The sequence below is a fragment of the Falco biarmicus genome, chromosome 17 (genome assembly GCF_023638135.1).
Source record: "Falco biarmicus isolate bFalBia1 chromosome 17, bFalBia1.pri, whole genome shotgun sequence".
In the NCBI taxonomy this organism is placed as follows: domain Eukaryota; kingdom Metazoa; phylum Chordata; class Aves; order Falconiformes; family Falconidae; genus Falco; species Falco biarmicus.
In genome coordinates this window covers 5,796,751-5,820,002 of record NC_079304.1, presented here as the reverse complement: position 1 = coordinate 5,820,002, position 23,252 = coordinate 5,796,751, and the positions used below count along the sequence as shown (strand labels likewise).

The following is a 23,252-nucleotide window of genomic DNA, read 5'->3' as shown; positions in this document are numbered from 1 at the left end:
GCATCAAGAGGAACACGGCTGAAACCATTGGCACAGCCCGGCTGCCTGGAGACGCCATGGCTAGTGACCGTGGGAGCGAGCGGAGGCAGAGGGAAGAGAGAGAAGCACACGGCACGTCCTTAAAACGAGGAGTCTGCGGGTGCTTGCTGACACGTGCGGCGTGGAGCACAGCTGGGCCTCTTCCTGCCAAGGGAGCTGCAAACACTCGCACTGCACTGCCCCAAGCCAACATCCCCTGCCTCGGGACTCCTCCACCACTGAGGAGCCATCCTCTGCCCACGCTGACACAGTCCTGCCCAGGACACCCCTGGGCGTCTCATCCCAGCACATGAAAGGCACTTGCACGGCAGAGCAAGCATGTCAGAAATGAGGAAATGAAATGGCAGCACTGACGGAAACCAAAACACAACATGTGCCATTAGGTAGGACATTTTGCTTTGGAGGTGAGCCTGCTGGAAAATTACTGCCCGCGTGCAGTGACTGTGCGCCTGGGGCGGTGCAGAAGCAGTATAAAAGCAGGCCCTTCTCCTCACTCTCTCATCCACTTCTCTCGCCTCCGTCTCCTTGTGAACAAGGTGAGTTTGAGGCACTTTTTGTCTTCATCTCATGCCTGACTCTTAACCTCGTCTTCCTCCGCCTCCTCCTCCTCTGGTATTTCTCAGCACATACCTACCCTTTGTCCTGTGCTGTGTTTTGAGGCTGCTTGCCATGGGAGAGGGAAAAGGAGCAGAAGGTGTGGCATGGAGAAGCGCTGAGATTTGGCTGAGGGGTCTCCTGAGCTATGAGCTAGGTTGAGACCTCCCTGGGCTTTGTCAGTGTCGGTGGGGCACTTTTGCTCTGAGGGAAGGGGTCTCCCTCATTGTAGGGTGACAGGCTGCTCTTCAACCATCCTCTGTGCTTTGATTTCCCCTGCTTCTCTCTCCCAGGTGCACCTCCAGCCCCAAGCCATGTCCTGCTACAGCCCGTGCATGCCCTGCCGGCCCTGCGGCCCGACCCCGCTGGCCAACAGCTGCAACGAGCCCTGTGTCAGGCAGTGCCAGGACTCCAATGTCTTCATCCAGCCCTCCGCCGTGGTGGTGACCCTGCCCGGCCCCATCCTCAGCTCCTTCCCGCAGAACACCGCCGTGGGCTCCTCCACCTCCGCTGCCGTTGGCAGCATCCTCAGCTCTGAGGGAGTGCCCATCAACTCCGGGGGCTTCAGCCTCTCTGGCTTGGGCAGCGGCATTTGCGGCAGGAGGTGCTTCCCCTGCTAAAGCTGCTGGCCATGGCCCTGGGTTAGAAGGCACCCAGGGACCCACACGATGGTACCGCACTGGGGACGGAGCATCGGCTTGTTGCTTCCAGAGGGGCTGAGCAACCCCAGCACCCCTTGCAAAAGGACAAGGCCAGCCTGGGCTCTCAGAAAGCACAGCCCGTGTCTGCCCTTCACGTGCTTCCACTCTTTCTTTTGCCCCCTGTGTCCTTGTTCTCTTGTGGTCTCCTCAGCTGCGAGTACCAGAAAGGCAGCCTGGGGGGTGGCCAGCTGGCCCTGCTCCCTCTGTGGGCAGGCAGATGGACAGCTGGCAGCATCTCTGCCTAGCTGAGGGCTGCAGACTCCTTTCTGCCCCTGGTGCTCCCTGCACTGGGACCTTCACTCAGGGTGACCTTATTTCCCTCTTTTGACTCATTAAAGTTCCGCTGCATCCCAGCCCATGTCTCTGTGTCATCTTTCTCAGGCAGATGATCTCCCAACACATTCAGGATGGTTCTGTGAGGGGTCTGTTGGAAATAAATGTGAAGCGATTACTAGAAGCATCGTAGAGGGTCTTCCTGGGATTGACTGAAGTTGTTTTGTTAAGAACCAGTTACCTGGTTCTTTGTAGTTTTTGGTAGAATGGTCTTGAGAACACATACGTGGTTTGGGTTTTGCTGGACAGTGTTTGCTAAGCAGCAACCTTGTCAATCCAACCCATTCCCCAAATAGCAAGTAGGCTGGGTGTGGACAAGAGACTGGGAGGGGACACAGGCAGGACAGCTGACTCAGACTGACCAAAGGGATAGTCCATACAATATGACATCATGGTCAGCAATACATTCTAAGAGAAAGAACAGTGAGCATCAGGGGACATTCATTATTAGGGAGTTTCTTTTCTGAAACAACTGCTAAGTGCATTGTGCTCTGCTTCGCAGGAGTGGCTGGACATTGCCTGCTGATGGGAAGTAGAGAATAAGTCCTTTTGCTTTGCTTCATTTCCACACATTTTCCCTGCTTTACTTCATTCAACTACCTTTATCTCGACCCATCTGGTTTTAATCTTATTTTCTCCCCCCTTTCTCTCTGAGGAAGGGCAGTGATAGAGCGCCTTGGTGGGCACCTGGCAGCCAGACAAGGTCAACTCACCACAATCTTTTTGGTGTTCACCATGGGACTCGGGACATCAGCAGTTTCGAATTGAGCATGGTATAGCTGTAGTAGTTACTAACTGGCATGCTTTTGTGTGAGTTTAAGAGTGCACTTGCTGCACCCTTTATCTCTTTATTTTGCTAAGCCTGGGAATACATTCACAGAACCAAAGACTATGGCTTTGCCCTGGCACTGACGCCCTTACTGTGCTGGGGGAGCTATCTACCGGAGAGGGTGAGGAAATATACCCTCTTCCAGTCCAGGACTGCTGTGAGTTGTTTCGTTGTGCAGGCTCCTGAGGTCCTTATTCACCCTAATGTGAGGTATTTAATGTTACCTAATTAACACTGTTGGCTTAATGTGGGGTTTGCAGAATCTGATGTCAGGCTGGTGTAAGAGGAGGCAACTTTTGGGTGCAGCAACAGTGAAACATGCCCTGAGGTGATTGTTCCCTGGGTGACAACTGCTTGAAAACCAGCTGCTTTTAGCGTGGTACTGGGGCTTGCAGTGAGTCTGTCAAGCCACGATTCAGTACTATCAGAGGATAGTGGTTAAGACAAGGACCCAAACTACCTCCAAGAATGCCATGATTGAGCCAGGCATCCAAACTACAATTAAGAACATGGCAGTTGAGGCAGAGACTTAAACCCCACCTGAGAACACCATGGTTGAGACAAGGAACCAAACACCACCTACAGTAATTGCTGCAGTAGTGAAAAAGAAATAGCAGACAATGAAGTCAATGGGTCTATGTCATTGATTAGTAAGGGAGTGAGGAGGAGGAAGAGTCTGATGGGTAAGCAGGTACTTCAGCAAAGAAATGGGAGGAAGAAGTGAGAGAAATCACTCAAGAGACGAAGTACCCAGTCCCTGACCTTGAGAGAACCTGGGGAGTTCTGGTGGAAAGAGTTCTGGTGGAAAGAGTACAGGCATCAGACAGGTAAGCAGATGACTGCCTGGCAACTCCAGTGCTGGGAGAGTGGGGTCAATGGTCAGGAACTGGAAGGTAAGGAAGCCCAACAGCTGAGATCTCTCGCTAGGGACTGGGGAGCTGATTGTGGAATTGGAAAAGAGGCAATGAAATACAGTCTTGGGAGGCGTCTCCTGTCAAGTGTGAGAGCAAGATATCTGTTCAAGGAAGATTTTGTGGTTTAGCAAGGAAGGTGGACTACCACTTAGGAAGGCATCAAGTACCTGAGAGAATTAGTGGTGCTGGAAGTCATCTACCATGATCTCAATGACAACAAGGTCTCTGAAGGTCTAGATAATGCTCTGTATATATGGTTGTCCAAAATGCACCTGTGTCATACTTTAACAGCTTGGCAGCAACATATTGCCCAGGTTTAGATACATTAACTGTGGAGAGAGCATCTTCCTGTCTGAAATTTTGAAGAAAATCTCTCTCCCTCCGTGTCTTCGCAGGCCAACACCTCAGCTGTGAAGAGTGCCCCACAGAGCCAATCCCCTCCTGCTGTGGTCAGGGGGAAAGGAAGACCAGGACCACGCTCCATGTCCCTTTCTGATTCTTCCTGTGTGACCAGGGGAAGGGGGATGGTGAGCCCACTTTTAAACTGGAATCTTGTGTATGCACGTGAACTGAGAGGGAAGACAACTGCTAAGGGGCCACGCAAGAAGGCTGTCAGTTTAGTTGCTGTTTAGTTACCCCATCATGTGGGTCAAGAAAGCAGAAGTGTTTGAGAAGGGCAAAAGAATAATTCTGACTCTTCTGAAAGGTGGATTGGCCATGAAATGAAGCAAAGTCAATGAACCTGCACAGGACATGCAGTTTTGGTGGGTAAAATGGGAGGGCGAACGTTGTCACATCCTCTGTAAAGGAATGAAGGCAGTGGGTTGGTTATCATTGATAATACGCAGCTGTGGCCTTGCCTCAAAGGCAGTGGGTTATTGTCATGGACGATGTGCAGCTGCAGCTCATCCTGCTAAGTGGTTAAATAGCCCTGAGGCGTGTGGGAGAGAGGCTGGTTGGAGGAGGAGTGGTGTGGTCTGACTTCTGGAGTAAGGAGAAACAGCATGGATGGTAGAATCTGACCCACGGTAAAGCCTTGTTGCAGCCAGCTAGTTTGTTTGTGCTGCAACAATTGGTACCTGCTGTGAGGCTGAGTTGGACTACGACTACAACAGCTGGTGTCCAATGTAGCTGAGACAAGCGGGAGAACCTGTGACCCATAACAGACACTGAGAGGTGAGCTATTGACAACCAATTGATATGGGTGTATTGCAATATTTATTGTCTGTCTTAACTCAACTTACAACTGAATCCCCATCACCTGGCAGCCAGACAATATCAACCCACAGCAAGCACAGTTGTTAATTGCATCTGCATGGTCCTTCCCTCTGTGGAGGCTGCAGCACAAAGGGTGATGAGGGCATAGTCCCGAGGATGCATGGGGAGCCTTTACTGCTCACAAAAGGAGGGGACGGAGGGACACAGCATAGTGGCCCTGTTGGGGGCACTGTCACTTTCAGGAGAGGAAGTCATCCATGACTCCTCCAGACCCATGGCCATCAGGCCCAGCTTTGCTGAGCCTTTGCCCAGACATACCTTCTTGGCCTCAGTGTACTTGCTTCAGAGATGTGTGTGGCCACTGCTGATGTCAGTTGAGGAGCCTAGGCTGTGGGAGGGCAGCAACCCCACAGGCGTCTGGGAATTATTCAGGTGGGGTGAAGAAAAATGAGGGCGATGGGGGGGTAGCAATTCCTCTTCCCCTTGTTGCTGTGCTGTGCTGGAGAAGGAGGCTCAGGCAGGACATGACCACGGAATGGTTGACCAAAAATGATGAAAGAGCTGTGACATGCTGTAGAACATCACACCTGGCAATAAAAATGTAGGTAGAGCCCTGATCAACAACTGGCTTGGCAGCAACCAGCTATGTCTCCCCACGTATCCTTCAGCCAATGCTAAGCAACAGCACAAAAGCAGGGCCAGGAAAAGATGCTTTTGCAGTGATCCCATCAAAAGAGGTGTGGCACTCAGCACTGTTCCTGGACACCAAGGGCTGTCATCAAGATCCTGGACTATATGACCAGAGGTGTAGCCAGGAGATTGATGGGAATGATCATCCCACTCTGCTCAGCACCCACCAGACACAATCTAGAACACTATGTCATCTTTGGGGCTGTAATGCAAGAAGGACCTTGACTAAGCGGAGTGAGTTCAGTGCAGAATGGACAGGATGGAGAGAGGACTAGAGCACTTGCTTGGGGATGAAAGGCTGCAGTAAACATCTTGATGAGCGTTGAGAAATTAATGCTTTGGTGGGAAACCCAGAAGCAGCTTTTGAGAGCTATGGTTGTTGAACTGTGTGAGGTAATTCTTCCAGCCTCAGCTAGGCAGAGAAATTCAGATAACAGAGGGTCACGCTAAGTACACTCAAAGCAAGCCTTTGTTAAAAATCACGGCAGGACCACCCCTAAGAAACATATCTTTCCCCAGACATGTTGGCAGGATATCTGCAGAGAAAATGATGACAATAAGGCATAGTATGGGATGCAGCAGAACTTTAATGAATCAAAAAAATGAAGTGGGGTTGGTGTGAGTCGAGGCCCAAGCACAGGGGACAACAGAATTCATGTCTGCCCAATGGCTCTTGCAGAGATGCAACCAGGTGTCCATCTGCCTGCCCCGAAGAGGGAACAAGGCCAGAAGGTGCTTCCTAGGTGGCCTTTGTGGTGTTTGCAGCACAGGAGACCACAAGAGAATGGTCTTCCCGAGAGCCATGGCCAGCAGCTTTAGCAGGGGAAGCACCTCCTGCCGCAAATGCCGCTGCCCAAGCCAGAGAGGCTGAAGCCCCCGGAGTTGATGGGCACTCCCTCAGAGCTGAGGATGCTGCCAACGGCAGCGGAGGTGGAGGAGCCCACGGCGGTGTTCTGCGGGAAGGAGCTGAGGATGGGGCCGGGCAGGGTCACCACCACGGCGGAGGGCTGGATGAAGACATTGGAGTCCTGGCACTGCCTGACACAGGGCTCGTTGCAGCTGTTGGCCAGCGGGGTCGGGCCGCAGGGCCGGCAGGGCATGCACGGGCTGTAGCAGGACATGCTTCAAGGCTGGAGGTGCACCTGGGAGAGAGAAGCAGGGCATGGGGGCTGGGTGAGGAGCAGCCTGTCATACCACAACGAGGGAGCCAAGGCACGAGCTGGAGACGAGAGCTGGAGGCTGTGTAGGGAGGCACAGGGGCTGCTTCTTCCCTATGGCCCAAAAGTGCCCTGCCGTGAGGGACCAAGCCCAGGCACCTTCCCACCTAGCCCATAGCTCAGGAGACACCTCAACCGAGACCCAGCCGCTCCCCACGCCACAACTTCAGCCCCATTCCCTGTGCCATGAAAGCTGCTCCAGGACCCACGGTAGGAGAAACCAGCAGCTCTGTGCCGAGAAATCCCAGAGGAGGAGGAGGAGGAGAAAGGTCTTCAGACTCACCTTGTTCACAAGGAGACGGAGGCGAGAGAAGTGGATGAGAGAGTGAGGAGAAGGGCCTGCTTTTATACTGCTTCTGCACCGCCCCAGGCGCACAGTCACTGCACGCGGGCAGTAATTTTCCAGCAGGCTCACCTCCAAAGCAAAATGTCCTACCTAATGGCACATGTTGTGTTTTGGTTTCCGTCAGTGCTGCCATTTCATTTCCTCATTTCTGACATGACCACTAGGGCACGGAGGCTCTTTTGAAGATTGGGATGAGGAGCCCAAGGATTTCCTGAGCAGGACCATGTCAACATGGCCAGAAGACATGCCCCTGAGCACTGGAGGGCTCTGTGCAGATGGAGGACATCATTCTCAGGCGATACAGTGAGGTTGTTCCCAAAACCCTGTGCAGGAGGGTGCACATGTCTTCCCACCAATGCCGTCCTCCCCTGAGTGCCCAAAGCTTCTCCAAATGAGGACAGGCCGCGTCCTTCTCCCTGGGCAGGACTGTCCCTCCCTGCCCCTCTGCTCGCGCCAGCAGTCGCTGATCATTGCCTCTATCGGCAGGCGGGCTGCGCGGCCGGTTTCAAATGGCTCCGCCCAAGGAAAACTTGCCTTTCTGGAAGACATTTGCTGCTTTCCTTGGCAAAGACAACCCCTGTCGTGGCAGCCTCTGGGGGTGCGCAAGCAGTGCCCTCAGCCCTGATGGGACACGGGCCTGCAGGCAGCCCGTGCTCCTGGCTTGGCCTCGTGCCAAAGGGCTGACACACGCCAACCCAAAATTAGAGTGTGACTGGCCGTGGGTAGGGAGAGTCTATCCCAGGAAGCCTGCCTACTGCAGGCATCGCCTTGCCCTCCTGGGACGCGTCCCAGCTGCCTCCATGTCTGCAGGGCAGGGAAGAGCATCACCTCCTCGATGTAGTCTGAGAGCTGGTTTCGTGCCTTCCGAGCCCACCCCCTCCTTGAGCATCCCCATGCGCGTGGCACGGCAGGGTCCTGCCAGCCGTCACCCCTGGGAGAGCTGGGGGAAGTTCCCTTGCCTCTCCAGTGGTGCCGGGTTGTGCTCCAAGGTGAGGAGGCCTTTGGGGCCTGGGAAAGACGACATGATGAAGCACTAATGCCAAGAGAAGGTGTATCGCCTGACGGCCAGGGAGGAGCCCCAGCCGGTGGGGACACGTTTTCTGCAACCCCTCCTCTCCCTCCACGGGGTATGCAGGCATCTGGTGGCATGCACTCGTGTCTCTCCCATCGGTTTAAATGTCCCCACACCGGATCCTCCTCGACTGTGGGTAAGACTCTCCCTGCCCCAGACTTGCCAAGGAATGGCAGAGGCCCGGTCCCTCGACAGCAGCTCTTGCCAGTCAAGACCAAGGCCGCGAACCCCCGCAGCACCTCCGCCTTGCCTGTAACCCCTGTGCCCGGTGAAGCTGCCCCATTCAGCGCTGCAGCTGACTTTGGCCAAGCCTTGCTGCTGACCTGTGTGGAAGAAGATCTCCTCAGTGCCCTCCACGTGCCTTGCCTGATGGAACACCAGGTGGGCTTTGGCTTTCCGAAGACCAGCCCTGCGTACTCGGGCAGCTTGGCAAATGTTCTCCCCAGAGCAAAGGGCATCAAGAGGAACACGGCTGAAACCATTGGCACAGCCCGGCTGCCTGGAGACGCCATGGCTAGTGACCGTGGGAGCGAGCGGAGGCAGAGGGAAGAGAGAGAAGCACACGGCACGTCCTTAAAACGAGGAGTCTGCGGGTGCTTGCTGACACGTGCGGCGTGGAGCACAGCTGGGCCTCTTCCTGCCAAGGGAGCTGCAAACACTCGCACTGCACTGCCCCAAGCCAACATCCCCTGCCTGCGCGGGACTCCTCCACCACTGAGGAGCCATCCTCTGCCCACGCTGACACAGTCCTGCCCAGGACACCCCTGGGCGTCTCATCCCAGCACATGAAAGGCACTTGCACGGCAGAGCAAGCATGTCAGAAATGAGGAAATGAAATGGCAGCACTGACGGAAACCAAAACACAACATGTGCCATTAGGTAGGACATTTTGCTTTGGAGGTGAGCCTGCTGGAAAATTACTGCCCGCGTGCAGTGACTGTGCGCCTGGGGCGGTGCAGAAGCAGTATAAAAGCAGGCCCTTCTCCTCACTCTCTCATCCACTTCTCTCGCCTCCGTCTCCTTGTGAACAAGGTGAGTTTGAGGCGCTTTTTGTCTTCATCCCATTCCTGACTCTTAACCTCCTCTTCCTCCGCCTCCTCCTCCTCTGGGATTTCTCAGCACATACCTACCCTTTGTCCTGTGCTGTGTTTTGAGGCTGCTTGCCATGGGAGAGGGAAAAGGAGCAGAAGGTGTGGCATGGAGAAGGGCTGAGATTTGGCTGAGGGGTCTCCTGAGCTATGAGCTAGGTTGAGACCTCCCTGGGCTTTGTCAGTGTCGGTGGGGCACTTTTGCTCTGAGGGAAGGGGTCTCCCTCATTGTAGGGTGACAGGCTGCTCTTCAACCATCCTCTGTGCTTTGATTTCCCCTGCTTCTCTCTCCCAGGTGCACCTCCAGCCTTGAAGCATGTCCTGCTACAGCCCGTGCATGCCCTGCCGGCCCTGTGGCCCGACCCCGCTGGCCAACAGCTGCAATGAGCCCTGTGTCAGGCAGTGCCAGGACTCCACCTTTGTCATCGAGCCCCCTGCTGTGGTGGTGACCCTGCCCGGCCCCATCCTCAGCTCCTTCCCGCAGAACACCGCCGTGGGCTCCTCCACCTCCGCTGCCGTTGGCAGCATCCTCAGCTCTGAGGGAGTGCCCATCAACTCCGGGGGCTTCAGCCTCACTGGCTTGGGCAGCGGCATTTGCGGCAGGAGGTGCTTCCCCTGCTAAAGCTGCTCCTGGCACTGAGGCCTCCGCTCACATCACCCTCCTTTCCCTCTTTTGACTCATTAAAGTTCTGGTGCATCCCAGCCCACGCCTTCATGTCATCCTTTTCTCAGCACACACTCTCCCAACATGCCCAGCGAGACAGCTGTTGCTCAGGGCTGGTTCTGGGAAGGAGTTGTTGGGGATGGCTGTGCAGCCATTGTCAGCACAGGTTTGCCTTGAGTGTGCTTAGTGGTGAGTTGGGTGTACCCTCTGGTTTCTAAACTCCTCTGCCTACATGGACTCTACTGGGATAGAATGACCCAAGGTAGTTCATGTATTACTTGCACATTGCTGTCTACTTTTCTTTTTCCTTGGTCATCTCAACGTTGTGAAGCAAGTAGTCAGGAGGACGAGAGATCAATATGTCATTGACAAGGCAGTGGCAAGACCTTCCCAGGAGAGCCTAGGAGAACCTGTGCTACCCACAGCATTGAGATTCAGAGTTGCGGCGTGATGAGAAGTGCAGGTGGAAAACAAAAGCACGAGAACAGTAGAGAATATACTGCCACGGCATCTTTGGGAATACATTGTCAATAGATTTGGGAATACATCAGCTGTGGTCCACAGGCCTTGTGGTCTTGCAGATGCTTCAGTGATGCTTTTTGCAATCTTTTTTTCCTTCCAAAAAGCATTCAGGAGAGCTCCTTCACACTGCCTGTCTCCTCGGCGACCTAGCTGAGTCGCTTTTCCCCATTACTGGTCCTTTCAACTCTTTAAAGTTCTGCTGCATCCCAGCCCACGCCTTCGTGTCATCCTTTGCCCTGCAGATGCTCTCCTATGATGCCCCGTGAAAGAGGCGCATGTTGCTCAGGGCTGGGGCTGGGAGGGGGTTGTTGGGGGTGGCTGTGCAGTGACACAGGCTTGCTTTGAGTATACTTAGTCACGCCTCGGGTGGCTGACCCTTTTCTTCCTATATTTCTCTTCCTATCTGGGGCTGGAGAGAATGACTCAATGCTCTTCAGTGACCACAGCTACTCCAGGCGTGGTTGTAGGTCTCCCACCAAAGCATTCTCTTCTCCACGCTCAGCGAGCCCCATGCCGCCAGCCTTTGCTCCCTTACCAAGTGCTCCAGCCCTCTCACCATCCTGGCCACCCTCCGCTGAACTCACACCACTTGGTCAAAATCTTTCTTGCGTTAGAGCCCAAAATGGGACGCAGTGTTCTACATGCTGTCAGATGAGTGCCGAGCAGAGCAGGACCGTCGCTCCCATCGATCCCCTGGCTGTGCTCCTGCTCATATAGCCCAGGCTGTTGATGGCAGTCCTCGGTGTCTGGGAAGAGTGCTGGGAGTTGCACCTGCTTTGATGGTGTTACCTCAAAAGCAGCTTCCACAAGGCCAAGTGCAAGGCGCTGCACCTGCGTTGGGGCAGTCCTCAACGTCGATACAGACTGGAGGAGAAATGGTTGAGAGCAGCCCTGTGGAGAAGGGCTTATGGACAATGGTGGCTGAAAAAACTGGAGACGAGCCAGCAATGTGAGTAGCGCGTCCAGCCTGGCGTTCCCGGTATAAAAAAAGCCATGGACCTGTTAGCGCAGCCCCAGAGAAGGACTACAAAAGGCATCAGAGGCCTGCAATAGGTCTCCTGGGATGAAGGGCTGAGGGAGTTTGTGGTTTTCAGCCTGGAGGAGAGAAGGCTCTGGGGAGCCCTTGTTGCAGCCTTTCGATATATAAAGGGGACTTAGAAGAAAGCCGGAGAGGACATTTAATCAAGGCCTGGGGTGATAGGACAAGACGCAACAGTTTCAAACTGGAACAGGGTAGGCTTAAGTTGGACATAAGGCAGAAATATGTTACGATGAGAGTGGTGAGACACTGGAAAAGGCTGCCCGGAGAATGACGGCATGACCCATTGCTGGAAGCGTTCAAGGTCTGGTTCAACGGAGCTTTGCGTGACGTGACGTAGTGACAGATATCCCTGGCCATGGCAGGAGCGTTGGTCTAGGTGATCTTTAAAGGTCTCTTCCAACCCCAAACCACCCCATGATAATATGGTTCTATGATAAGGCAAACCACTGCACTGCGTCGCTCATTTTGAGAACACTGTGGATAGGATGGCTTCTCCTGGTGTGCCCTGGGAAGCCTGAACCCATGTCTTCTCAATAACATGTTCCTTCCTGACTACTTGCATCGTGGACTTGAGCTTAGCAAGGAAAACAAAAAGGTGTGCACAACAAAGTGGATAGCAGTCACTGAACTACATTGGCTAATCCTATCCCAACGCAAACAGGCAGATAAATTTAGAGACCAGCAGGTCAGCCAAGGCATGACTAAGCATACTCAATGCCAGCCTGCGTTGACAAGCACTGCAAAAGCATCCCCCGTAACTCCCTCCCAGCCCCAGCCCTGAGCAACATGCGTCTCTTTCACTGGGCATCTTGGGAGAGCATCTGCAGGGCAAAGGATGACACGAAGGCGTAGGCTGGGATGCACCAGAACTTTAATGAGTCAAAAGAGGGAAAGGAGGGTGATGTGAGCGGAGGCCTCAGTGCCAGGAGCAGCTTTAGCAGGGGAAGGACCTCCTGCCGCAAATGCCGCTGCCCAAGCCAGAGAGGCTGAAGCCCCCGGAGTTGATGGGCACTCCCTCAGAGCTGAGGATGCTGCCAACGGCAGCGGAGGTGGAGGAGCCCACGGCGGTGTTCTGCGGGAAGGAGCTGAGGATGGGGCCGGGCAGGGTCACCACCACGGCGGAGGGCTGGATGAAGACATTGGAGTCCTGGCACTGCCTGACACAGGGCTCGTTGCAGCTGTTGGCCAGCGGGGTCGGGCCGCAGGGCCGGCAGGGCATGCACGGGCTGTAGCAGGACATGCTTCAAGGCTGGAGGTGCACCTGGGAGAGAGAAGCAGGGCATGGGGGCTGGGTGAGGAGCAGCCTGTCATACCACAACGAGGGAGCCAAGGCACGAGCTGGAGACGAGAGCTGGAGGCTGTGTAGGGAGGCACAGGGGCTGCTTCTTCCCTATGGCCCAAAAGTGCCCTGCCGTGAGGGACCAAGCCCAGGCACCTTCCCACCTAGCCCATAGCTCAGGAGACACCTCAACCGAGACCCAGCCGCTCCCCACGCCACAACTTCAGCCCCATTCCCTGTGCCATGAAAGCTGCTCCAGGACCCACGGTAGGAGAAACCAGCAGCTCTGTGCCGAGAAATCCCGGAGGAGGAGGAGGAGGAGAAAGGTCTTCAGACTCACCTTGTTCACAAGGAGACGGAGGCGAGAGAAGTGGATGAGAGAGTGAGGAGAAGGGCCTGCTTTTATACTGCTTCTGCACCGCCCCAGGCGCACAGTCACTGCACGCGGGCAGTAATTTTCCAGCAGGCTCACCTCCAAAGCAAAATGTCCTACCTAATGGCACATGTTGTGTTTTGGTTTCCGTCAGTGCTGCCATTTCATTTCCTCATTTCTGACATGACCACTAGGGCACGGAGGCTCTTTTGAAGATTGGGATGAGGAGCCCAAGGATTTCCTGAGCAGGACCATGTCAACATGGCCAGAAGACATGCCCCTGAGCACGGGAGGGCTCTGTGCAGATGGAGGACATCATTCTCAGGCGATACAGTGAGGTTGTTCCCAAAACCCTGTGCAGGAGGGTGCACATGTCTTCCCACCAATGCCGTCCTCCCCTGAGTGCCCAAAGCTTCTCCAAATGAGGACAGGCCGCGTCCTTCTCCCTGGGCAGGACTGTCCCTCCCTGCCCCTCTGCTCGCGCCAGCAGTCGCTGATCATTGCCTCTATCGGCAGGTGGGCTGCGCGGCCGGTTTCAAATGGCTCCGCCCAAGGAAAACTTCCCTTTCTGGAAGACATTTGCTGCTTTCCTTGGCAAAGACAACCCCTGTCGTGGCAGCCTCTGGGGGTGCGCAAGCAGTGCCCTCAGCCCTGATGGGACACGGGCCTGCAGGCAGCCCGCGCTCCTGGCTTGGCCTCGTGCCAAAGGGCTGACACACGCCAACCCAAAATTAGAGTGTGACTGGCCGTGGGTAGGGAGAGTCTATCCCAGGAAGCCTGCCTACTGCAGGCATCGCCTTGCCCTCCTGGGACGCGTCCCAGCTGCCTCCATGTCTGCAGGGCAGGGAAGAGCATCACCTCCTCGATGTAGTCTGAGAGCTGGTTTCGTGCCTTCCGAGCCCACCCCCTCCTTGAGCATCCCCACGCGCGTGGCACGGCAGGGTCCTGCCAGCCGTCACCCCTGGGAGAGCTGGGGGAAGTTCCCTTGCCTCTCCAGTGGTGCCGGGTTGTGCTCCAAGGTGAGGAGGCCTTTGGGGCCTGGGAAAGACGACATGATGAAGCACTAATGCCAAGAGAAGGTGTATCGCCTGACGGCCAGGGAGGAGCCCCAGCCGGTGGGGACACGTTTTCTGCAACCCCTCCTCTCCCTCCACGGGGTATGCAGGCATCTGGTGGCATGCACTCGTGTCTCTCCAACCGGTTTAAATGCCCCCACACCGGATCCTCCTCGACTGTGGTAAGACTCTCCCTGCCCCAGACTTGCCAAGGAATGGCAGAGGCCCGGTCCCTCGACAGCAGCTCTTGCCAGTCAAGACCAGGGCCGCGAACCCCCGCAGCACCTCCGCCTTGCCTGTAACCCCTGTGCCCGGTGAAGCTGCCCCATTCAGCGCTGCAGCTGACTTTGGCCAAGCCTTGCTGCTGACCTGTGTGGAAGAAGATCTCCTCAGTGCCCTCCACGTGCCTTGCCTGATGGAACACCAGGTGGGCTTTGGCTTTCCGAAGACCAGCCCTGCGTACTCGGGCAGCTTGGCAAATGTTCTCCCCAGAGCAAAGGGCATCAAGAGGAACACGGCTGAAACCATTGGCACAGCCCGGCTGCCTGGAGACGCCATGGCTAGTGACCGTGGGAGCGAGCGGAGGCAGAGGGAAGAGAGAGAAGCACACGGCACGTCCTTAAAACGAGGAGTCTGCGGGTGCTTGCTGACACGTGCGGCGTGGAGCACAGCTGGGCCTCTTCCTGCCAAGGGAGCTGCAAACACTCGCACTGCACTGCCCCAAGCCAACATCCCCTGCCTGCGCGGGACTCCTCCACCACTGAGGAGCCATCCTCTGCCCACGCTGACACAGTCCTGCCCAGGACACCCCTGGGCGTCTCATCCCAGCACATGAAAGGCACTTGCACGGCAGAGCAAGCATGTCAGAAATGAGGAAATGAAATGGCAGCACTGACGGAAACCAAAACACAACATGTGCCATTAGGTAGGACATTTTGCTTTGGAGGTGAGCCTGCTGGAAAATTACTGCCCGCGTGCAGTGACTGTGCGCCTGGGGCGGTGCAGAAGCAGTATAAAAGCAGGCCCTTCTCCTCACTCTCTCATCCACTTCTCTCGCCTCCGTCTCCTTGTGAACAAGGTGAGTTTGAGGCGCTTTTTGTCTTCATCCCATTCCTGACTCTTAACCTCCTCTTCCTCCGCCTCCTCCTCCTCTGGGATTTCTCAGCACATACCTACCCTTTGTCCTGTGCTGTGTTTTGAGGCTGCTTGCCATGGGAGAGGGAAAAGGAGCAGAAGGTGTGGCATGGAGAAGCGCTGAGATTTGGCTGAGGGGTCTCCTGAGCTATGAGCTAGGTTGAGACCTCCCTGGGCTTTGTCAGTGTCGGTGGGGCACTTTTGCTCTGAGGGAAGGGGTCTCCCTCATTGTAGGGTGACAGGCTGCTCTTCAACCATCCTCTGTGCTTTGATTTCCCCTGCTTCTCTCTCCCAGGTGCACCTCCAGCCCCAAGCCATGTCCTGCTACAGCCCGTGCATGCCCTGCCGGCCCTGCGGCCCGACCCCGCTGGCCAACAGCTGCAACGAGCCCTGTGTCAGGCAGTGCCAGGACTCCAATGTCTTCATCCAGCCCTCCGCCGTGGTGGTGACCCTGCCCGGCCCCATCCTCAGCTCCTTCCCGCAGAACACCGCCGTGGGCTCCTCCACCTCCGCTGCCGTTGGCAGCATCCTCAGCTCTGAGGGAGTGCCCATCAACTCCGGGGGCTTCAACCTCTCTGGCTTGGGCAGCGGCATTTGTGGCAGGAGGTCCTTCCCCTGCTAAAGCTGCTCCTGGCACTGAGGCCTCCGCTCACATCACCCTCCTTTCCCTCTTTTGACTCATTAAAGTTCTGGTGCATCCCAGCCCACGCCTTCATGTCATCCTTTTCTCAGCACACACTCTCCCAACATGCCCAGCGAGACAGCTGTTGCTCAGGGCTGGTTCTGGGAAGGAGTTGTTGGGGATGGCTGTGCAGCCGTTGTCAGCACAGGTTTGCCTTGAGTGTGCTTAGTGGTGAGTTGGGTGTACCCTCTGGTTTCTAAACTTCTCTGCCTACATGGACTCTACTGGGATAGAATGACCCAAGGTAGTTCATGTATTACTTGCACATTGCTGTCTACTTTTCTTTTTCCTTGGTCATCTCAACGTTGTGAAGCAAGTAGTCAGGAGGACGAGAGATCAATATGTCATTGACAAGGCAGTGGCAAGACCTTCCCAGGAGAGCCTAGGAGAACCTGTGCTACCCACAGCACTGAGATTCAGGGTTGCGGCGTGATGAGAAGTGCAGGTGGAAAACAAAAGCACGAGAACAGTAGAGAATATACTGCCACGGCATCTTTGGGAATACATTGTCAATAGATTTGGGAATACATCAGCTGTGGTCCACAGGCCTTGTGGTCTTGCAGATGCTTCAGTGATGCTTTTTGCAATCTTTTTTTCCTTCCAAAAAGCATTCAGGAGAGCTCCTTCACACTGCCTGTCTCCTCGGCGACCTAGCTGAGTCGCATTTCCCCATTACTGGTCCTTTCAACTCTTTTAAAGTTCTGCTGCATCCCAGCCCATGCCTTCGTGTCATCCTTTGCCCTGCAGATGCTCTCCTATGATGCCCCATGAAAGAGACGCATGTTGCTCAGGGCTGGGGCTGGGAGGGGGTTGTTGGGGGTGGCTGTGCAGTGACACAGGCTTGCTTTGAGTATACTTAGTCACGCCTCGGGTGGCTGACCCTTTTCTTCCTATATTTCTCTTCCTATCTGGGGCTGGAGAGAATGACTCAATGCTCTTCAGTGACCACAGCTACTCCAGGCGTGGTTGTAGGTCTCCCACCAAAGCATTCTCTTCTCCACGCTCAGCGAGCCCCATGCCGCCAGCCTTTGCTCCCTTACCAAGTGCTCCAGCCCTCTCACCATCCTGGCCACCCTCCGCTGAACTCACACCACTTGGTCAAAATCTTTCTTGCGTTAGAGCCCAAAATGGGACGCAGTGTTCTACATGCTGTCAGATGAGTGCCGAGCAGAGCAGGACAGTCGCTCCCATCGATCCCCTGGCTGTGCTCCTGCTCATATAGCCCAGGCTGTTGATGGCAGTCCTCGGTGTCTGGGAAGAGTGCTGGGAGTTGCACCTGCTTTGATGGTGTTACCTCAAAAGCAGCTTCCACAAGGCCAAGTGCAAGGCGCTGCACCTGCGTTGGGGCAGTCCTCAACGTCGATACAGACTGGAGGAGAAATGGTTGAGAGCAGCCCTGTGGAGAAGGGCTTATGGACAATGGTGGCTGAAAAAACTGGAGACGAGCCAGCAATGTGAGTAGCGCGTCCAGCCTGGCGTTCCCGGTATAAAAAAAGCCATGGACCTGTTAGCGCAGCCCCAGAGAAGGACTACAAAAGGCATCAGAGGCCTGCAATAGGTCTCCTGGGATGAAGGGCTGAGGGAGTTTGTGGTTTTCAGCCTGGAGGAGAGAAGGCTCTGGGGAGCCCTTGTTGCAGCCTTTCGATATATAAAGGGGACTTAGAAGAAAGCCGGAGAGGACATTTAATCAAGGCCTGGGGTGATAGGACAAGACGCAACAGTTTCAAACTGGAACAGGGTAGGCTTAAGTTGGACATAAGGCAGAAATATGTTACGATGAGAGTGGTGAGACACTGGAAAAGGCTGCCCGGAGAATGACGGCATGACCCATTGCTGGAAGCGTTCAAGGTCTGGTTCAACGGAGCTTTGCGTGACGTGACGTAGTGACAGATATCCCTGGCCATGGCAGGAGCGTTGGTCTAGGTGATCTTTAAAGGTCTCTTCCAACCCCAAACCACCCCATGATAATATGGTTCTATGATAAGGCAAACCACTGCACTGCGTCGCTCATTTTGAGAACACTGTGGATAGGATGGCTTCTCCTGGTGTGCCCTGGGAAGCCTGAACCCATGTCTTCTCAATAACATGTTCCTTCCTGACTACTTGCATCGTGGACTTGAGCTTAGCAAGGAAAACAAAAAGGTGTGCACAACAAAGTGGATAGCAGTCACTGAACTACATTGGCTAATCCTATCCCAACGCAAACAGGCAGATAAATTTAGAGACCAGCAGGTCAGCCAAGGCATGACTAAGCATACTCAATGCCAGCCTGCGTTGACAAGCACTGCAAAAGCATCCCCCGTAACCCCCTCCCAGCCCCAGCCCTGAGCAACATGCGTCTCTTTCACTGGGCATCTTGGGAGAGCATCTGCAGGGCAAAGGATGACACGAAGGCATGGGCTGGGATGCAGCAGAACTTTAATGAGTCAAAAGAGGGAAAGGAGGGTGATGTGAGCGGAGGCCTCAGTGCCAGGAGCAGCTTTAGCAGGGGAAGGACCTCCTGCCGCAAATGCCGCTGCCCAAGCCAGAGAGGCTGAAGCCCCCGGAGTTGATGGGCACTCCCTCAGAGCTGAGGATGCTGCCAACGGCAGCGGAGGTGGAGGAGCCCACGGCGGTGTTCTGCGGGAAGGAGCTGAGGATGGGGCCGGGCAGGGTCACCACCACGGCGGAGGGCTGGATGACGACATTGGAGTCCTGGCACTGCCTGACACAGGGCTCGTTGCAGCTGTTGGCCAGCGGGGTCGGGCCGCAGGGCCGGCAGGGCATGCACGGGCTGTAGCAGGACATGGCTTGGGGCTGGAGGTGCACCTGGGAGAGAGAAGCAGGGCATGGGGGCTGGGTGAGGAGCAGCCTGTCATACCACAACGAGGGAGCCAAGGCACGAGCTGGAGACGAGAGCTGGAGGCTGTGTAGGGAGGCACAGGGGCTGCTTCTTCCCTATGGCCCAAAAGTGCCCTGCCGTGAGGGACCAAGCCCAGGCACCTTCCCACCTAGCCCATAGCTCAGGAGACACCTCAACCGAGACCCAGCCGCTCCCCACGCCACAACTTCAGCCCCATTCCCTGTGCCATGAAAGCTGCTCCAGGACCCACGGTAGGAGAAACCAGCAGCTCTGTGCCGAGAAATCCCAGAGGAGGAGGAGGAGGAGAAAGGTCTTCAGACTCACCTTGTTCACAAGGAGACGGAGGCGAGAGAAGTGGATGAGAGAGTGAGGAGAAGGGCCTGCTTTTATACTGCTTCTGCACCGCCCCAGGCGCACAGTCACTGCACGCAGGCAGTAATTTTCCAGCAGGCTCACCTCCAAAGCAAAATGTCCTACCTAATGGCACATGTTGTGTTTTGGTTTCCGTCAGTGCTGCCATTTCATTTCCTCATTTCTGACATGACCACTAGGGCACGGAGGCTCTTTTGAAGATTGGGATGAGGAGCCCAAGGATTTCCTGAGCAGGACCATGTCAACATGGCCAGAAGACATGCCCCTGAGCACGGGAGGGCTCTGTGCAGATGGAGGACATCATTCTCAGGCGATACAGTGAGGTTGTTCCCAAAACCCTGTGCAGGAGGGTGCACATGTCTTCCCACCAATGCCGTCCTCCCCTGAGTGCCCAAAGCTTCTCCAAATGAGGACAGGCCGCGTCCTTCTCCCTGGGCAGGACTGTCCCTCCCTGCCCCTCTGCTCGCGCCAGCAGTCGCTGATCATTGCCTCTATCGGCAGGTGGGCTGCGCGGCCGGTTTCAAATGGCTCCGCCCAAGGAAAACTTGCCTTTCTGGAAGACATTTGCTGCTTTCCTTGGCAAAGACAACCCCTGTCGTGGCAGCCTCTGGGGGTGCGCAAGCAGTGCCCTCAGCCCTGATGGGACACGGGCCTGCAGGCAGCCCGCGCTCCTGGCTTGGCCTCGTGCCAAAGGGCTGACACACGCCAACCCAAAATTAGAGTGTGACTGGCCGTGGGTAGGGAGAGTCTATCCCAGGAAGCCTGCCTACTGCAGGCATCGCCTTGCCCTCCTGGGACGCGTCCCAGCTGCCTCCATGTCTGCAGGGCAGGGAAGAGCATCACCTCCTCGATGTAGTCTGAGAGCTGGTTTCGTGCCTTCCGAGCCCACCCCCTCCTTGAGCATCCCCACGCGCGTGGCACGGCAGGGTCCTGCCAGCCGTCACCCCTGGGAGAGCTGGGGGAAGTTCCCTTGCCTCTCCAGTGGTGCCGGGTTGTGCTCCAAGGTGAGGAGGCCTTTGGGGCCTGGGAAAGACGACATGATGAAGCACTAATGCCAAGAGAAGGTGTATCGCCTGACGGCCAGGGAGGAGCCCCAGCCGGTGGGGACACGTTTTCTGCAACCCCTCCTCTCCCTCCACGGGGTATGCAGGCATCTGGTGGCATGCACTCGTGTCTCTCCAATCGGTTTAAATGTCCCCACACCTGATCCTCCTCGACTGTGGGTAAGACTCTCCCTGCCCCAGACTTGCCAAGGAATGGCAGAGGCCCGGTCCCTCGACAGCAGCTCTTGCCAGTCAAGACCAAGGCCGCGAACCCCCGCAGCACCTCCGCCTTGCCTGTAACCCCTGTGCCCGGTGAAGCTGCCCCATTCAGCGCTGCAGCTGACTTTGGCCAAGCCTTGCTGCTGACCTGTGTGGAAGAAGATCTCCTCAGTGCCCTCCACGTGCCTTGCCTGATGGAACACCAGGTGGGCTTTGGCTTTCCGAAGACCAGCCCTGCGTACTCGGGCAGCTTGGCAAATGTTCTCCCCAGAGCAAAGGGCATCAAGAGGAACACGGCTGAAACCATTGGCACAGCCCGGCTGCCTGGAGACGCCATGGCTAGTGACCGTGGGAGCGAGCGGAGGCAGAGGGAAGAGAGAGAAGCACACGGCACGTCCTTAAAACGAGGAGTCTGCGGGTGCTTGCTGACACGTGCGGCGTGGAGCACAGCTGGGCCTCTTCCTGCCAAGGGAGCTGCAAACACTCGCACTGCACTGCCCCAAGCCAACATCCCCTGCCTGCGCGGGACTCCTCCACCACTGAGGAGCCATCCTCTGCCCACGCTGACACAGTCCTGCCCAGGACACCCCTGGGCGTCTCATCCCAGCACATGAAAGGCACTTGCACGGCAGAGCAAGCATGTCAGAAATGAGGAAATGAAATGGCAGCACTGACGGAAACCAAAACACAACATGTGCCATTAGGTAGGACATTTTGCTTTGGAGGTGAGCCTGCTGGAAAATTACTGCCCGCGTGCAGTGACTGTGCGCCTGGGGCGGTGCAGAAGCAGTATAAAAGCAGGCCCTTCTCCTCACTCCCTCATCCACTTCTCTTGCCTCCGTCTCCTTGTGAACAAGGTGAGTTTGAGGCGCTTTTTGTCTTCATCCCATTCCTGACTCTTAACCTCCTCTTCCTCCGCCTCCTCCTCCTCTGGTATTTCTCAGCACATACCTACCCTTTGTCCTGTGCTGTGTTTTGAGGCTGCTTGCCATGGGAGAGGGAAAAGGAGCAGAAGGTGTGGCATGGAGAAGCGCTGAGATTTGGCTGAGGGGTCTCCTGAGCTATGAGCTAGGTTGAGACCTCCCTGGGCTTTGTCAGTGTCGGTGGGGCACTTTTGCTCTGAGGGAAGGGGTCTCCCTCATTGTAGGGTGACAGGCTGCTCTTCAACCATCCTCTGTGCTTTGATTTCCCCTGCTTCTCTCTCCCAGGTGCACCTCCAGCCCCAAGCCATGTCCTGCTACAGCCCGTGCATGCCCTGCCGGCCCTGCGGCCCGACCCCGCTGGCCAACAGCTGCAACGAGCCCTGTGTCAGGCAGTGCCAGGACTCCAATGTCTTCATCCAGCCCTCCGCCGTGGTGGTGACCCTGCCCGGCCCCATCCTCAGCTCCTTCCCGCAGAACACCGCCGTGGGCTCCTCCACCTCCGCTGCCGTTGGCAGCATCCTCAGCTCTGAGGGAGTGCCCATCAACTCCGGGGGCTTCAGCCTCTCTGGCTTGGGCAGCGGCATTTGCGGCAGGAGGTGCTTCCCCTGCTAAAGCTGCTGGCCATGGCCCTGGGTTAGAAGGCACCCAGGGACCCACACGATGGTACCGTACTGGGGACGGAGCATCGGCTTGTTGCTTCCAGAGGGGCTGAGCAACCCCAGCACCCCTTGCAAAAGGACAAGGCCAGCCTGGGCTCTCAGAAAGCACAGCCCGTGTCTGCCCTTCACGTGCTTCCACTCTTTCTTTTGCCCCCTGTGTCCTTGTTCTCTTGTGGTCTCCTCAGCTGCGAGTACCAGAAAGGCAGCCTGGGGGGTGGCCAGCTGGCCCTGCTCCCTCTGTGGGCAGGCAGATGGACAGCTGGCAGCATCTCTGCCTAGCTGAGGGCTGCAGACTCCTTTCTGCCCCTGGTGCTCCCTGCACTGGGACCTTCACTCAGGGTGACCTTATTTCCCTCTTTTGACTCATTAAAGTTCCGCTGCATCCCAGCCCATGTCTCTGTGTCATCTTTCTCAGGCAGATGATCTCCCAACACATTCAGGATGGTTCTGTGAGGGGTCTGTTGGAAATAAATGTGAAGCGATTACTAGAAGCATCGTAGAGGGTCTTCCTGGGATTGACTGAAGTTGTTTTGTTAAGAACCAGTTACCTGGTTCTTTGTAGTTTTAGGTAGAATGGTCTTGAGAACACATACGTGGTTTGGGTTTTGCTGGACAGTGTTTGCTAAGCAGCAACCTTGTCAATCCAACCCATTCCCCAAATAGCAAGTAGGCTGGGTGTGGACAAGAGACTGGGAGGGGACACAGGCAGGACAGCTGACTCAGACTGACCAAAGGGATAGTCCATACAATATGACATCATGGTCAGCAATACATTCTAAGAGAAAGAACAGTGAGCATCAGGGGACATTCATTATTAGGGAGTTTCTTTTCTGAAACAACTGCTAAGTGCATTGTGCTCTGCTTCGCAGGAGTGGCTGGACATTGCCTGCTGATGGGAAGTAGAGAATAAGTCCTTTTGCTTTGCTTCATTTCCACACATTTTCCCTGCTTTACTTCATTCAACTACCTTTATCTCGACCCATCTGGTTTTAATCTTATTTTCTCCCCCCTTTCTCTCTGAGGAAGGGCAGTGATAGAGCGCCTTGGTGGGCACCTGGCAGCCAGACAAGGTCAACTCACCACAATCTTTTTGGTGTTCACCATGGGACTCGGGACATCAGCAGTTTCGAATTGAGCATGGTATAGCTGTAGTAGTTACTAACTGGCATGCTTTTGTGTGAGTTTAAGAGTGCACTTGCTGCACCCTTTATCTCTTTATTTTGCTAAGCCTGGGAATACATTCACAGAACCAAAGACTATGGCTTTGCCCTGGCACTGACGCCCTTACTGTGCTGGGGGAGCTATCTACCGGAGAGGGTGAGGAAATATACCCTCTTCCAGTCCAGGACTGCTGTGAGTTGTTTCGTTGTGCAGGCTCCTGAGGTCCTTATTCACCCTAATG

General features: G+C 55.6%; 3 protein-coding genes and 2 pseudogenes across 3 annotated transcripts; 2 read left to right on the top strand and 3 right to left on the bottom strand.

Annotated features, from left to right (window-relative positions):
* Window positions 1-6,133: 6,133 nt before the first annotated feature.
* LOC130160361 (feather beta keratin-like) lies at window positions 6,134-7,905 on the bottom strand (annotated as a pseudogene).
* Window positions 7,906-12,203: 4,298 nt separating this feature from the next.
* Window positions 12,204-13,975, bottom strand: LOC130160360 (feather beta keratin-like; annotated as a pseudogene).
* A 152-nt stretch (window positions 13,976-14,127) lies between these two features.
* Window positions 14,128-15,732, top strand: LOC130160358 (uncharacterized). The gene is made up of 3 exons (XM_056362750.1): window positions 14,128-14,535; window positions 14,902-15,054; window positions 15,406-15,732. Exons 1-3 carry the CDS (start codon window positions 14,128-14,130, stop codon window positions 15,730-15,732), a joined length of 888 nt encoding a protein of 295 aa, XP_056218725.1.
* Window positions 15,733-18,273: 2,541 nt separating this feature from the next.
* LOC130160357 (uncharacterized) lies at window positions 18,274-20,605 on the bottom strand. The gene is made up of 3 exons (XM_056362749.1): window positions 20,417-20,605; window positions 18,959-19,111; window positions 18,274-18,600 (listed from the first exon to the last, which is right to left on the bottom strand). Exons 1-3 carry the CDS (start codon window positions 20,603-20,605, stop codon window positions 18,274-18,276), a joined length of 669 nt encoding a protein of 222 aa, XP_056218724.1.
* Window positions 20,604-21,803, top strand: LOC130160356 (feather beta keratin-like). Its single transcript, XM_056362748.1, has 3 exons — window positions 20,604-20,700; window positions 20,977-21,125; window positions 21,477-21,803. The coding sequence occupies exons 1-3, from the start codon at window positions 20,604-20,606 to the stop codon at window positions 21,801-21,803; spliced, it is 573 nt and encodes a 190-aa protein (XP_056218723.1).
* Window positions 21,804-23,252: the final 1,449 nt, after the last annotated feature.

Excerpts from the sequence above, each read along its gene's own strand:
- LOC130160358 (XM_056362750.1), top strand. The coding sequence starts at position 14,128 with ATGCCCCCACACCGGATCCTCCTCGACTGTGGTAAGACTCTCCCTGCC. Across the intron at positions 14,536-14,901 it reads GGCTGCCTGGAGACGCCATG|GTAGGACATTTTGCTTTGGA; the intron begins GCTAGTGACCGT and ends ATGTGCCATTAG. Across the intron at positions 15,055-15,405 it reads TCCGTCTCCTTGTGAACAAG|GTGCACCTCCAGCCCCAAGC; the intron begins GTGAGTTTGAGG and ends TCTCTCTCCCAG.
- LOC130160356 (XM_056362748.1), top strand. The coding sequence starts at position 20,604 with ATGGCTAGTGACCGTGGGAGCGAGCGGAGGCAGAGGGAAGAGAGAGAA. Across the intron at positions 20,701-20,976 it reads CTGCGGGTGCTTGCTGACAC|GACATTTTGCTTTGGAGGTG; the intron begins GTGCGGCGTGGA and ends GCCATTAGGTAG. Across the intron at positions 21,126-21,476 it reads TCCGTCTCCTTGTGAACAAG|GTGCACCTCCAGCCCCAAGC; the intron begins GTGAGTTTGAGG and ends TCTCTCTCCCAG.
- LOC130160357 (XM_056362749.1), bottom strand. The coding sequence starts at position 20,605 with ATGGCGTCTCCAGGCAGCCGGGCTGTGCCAATGGTTTCAGCCGTGTTC. Across the intron at positions 19,112-20,416 it reads GGAGATCTTCTTCCACACAG|GTAGGACATTTTGCTTTGGA; the intron begins GTCAGCAGCAAG and ends ATGTGCCATTAG. Across the intron at positions 18,601-18,958 it reads TCCGTCTCCTTGTGAACAAG|GTGCACCTCCAGCCCCAAGC; the intron begins GTGAGTCTGAAG and ends TCTCTCTCCCAG.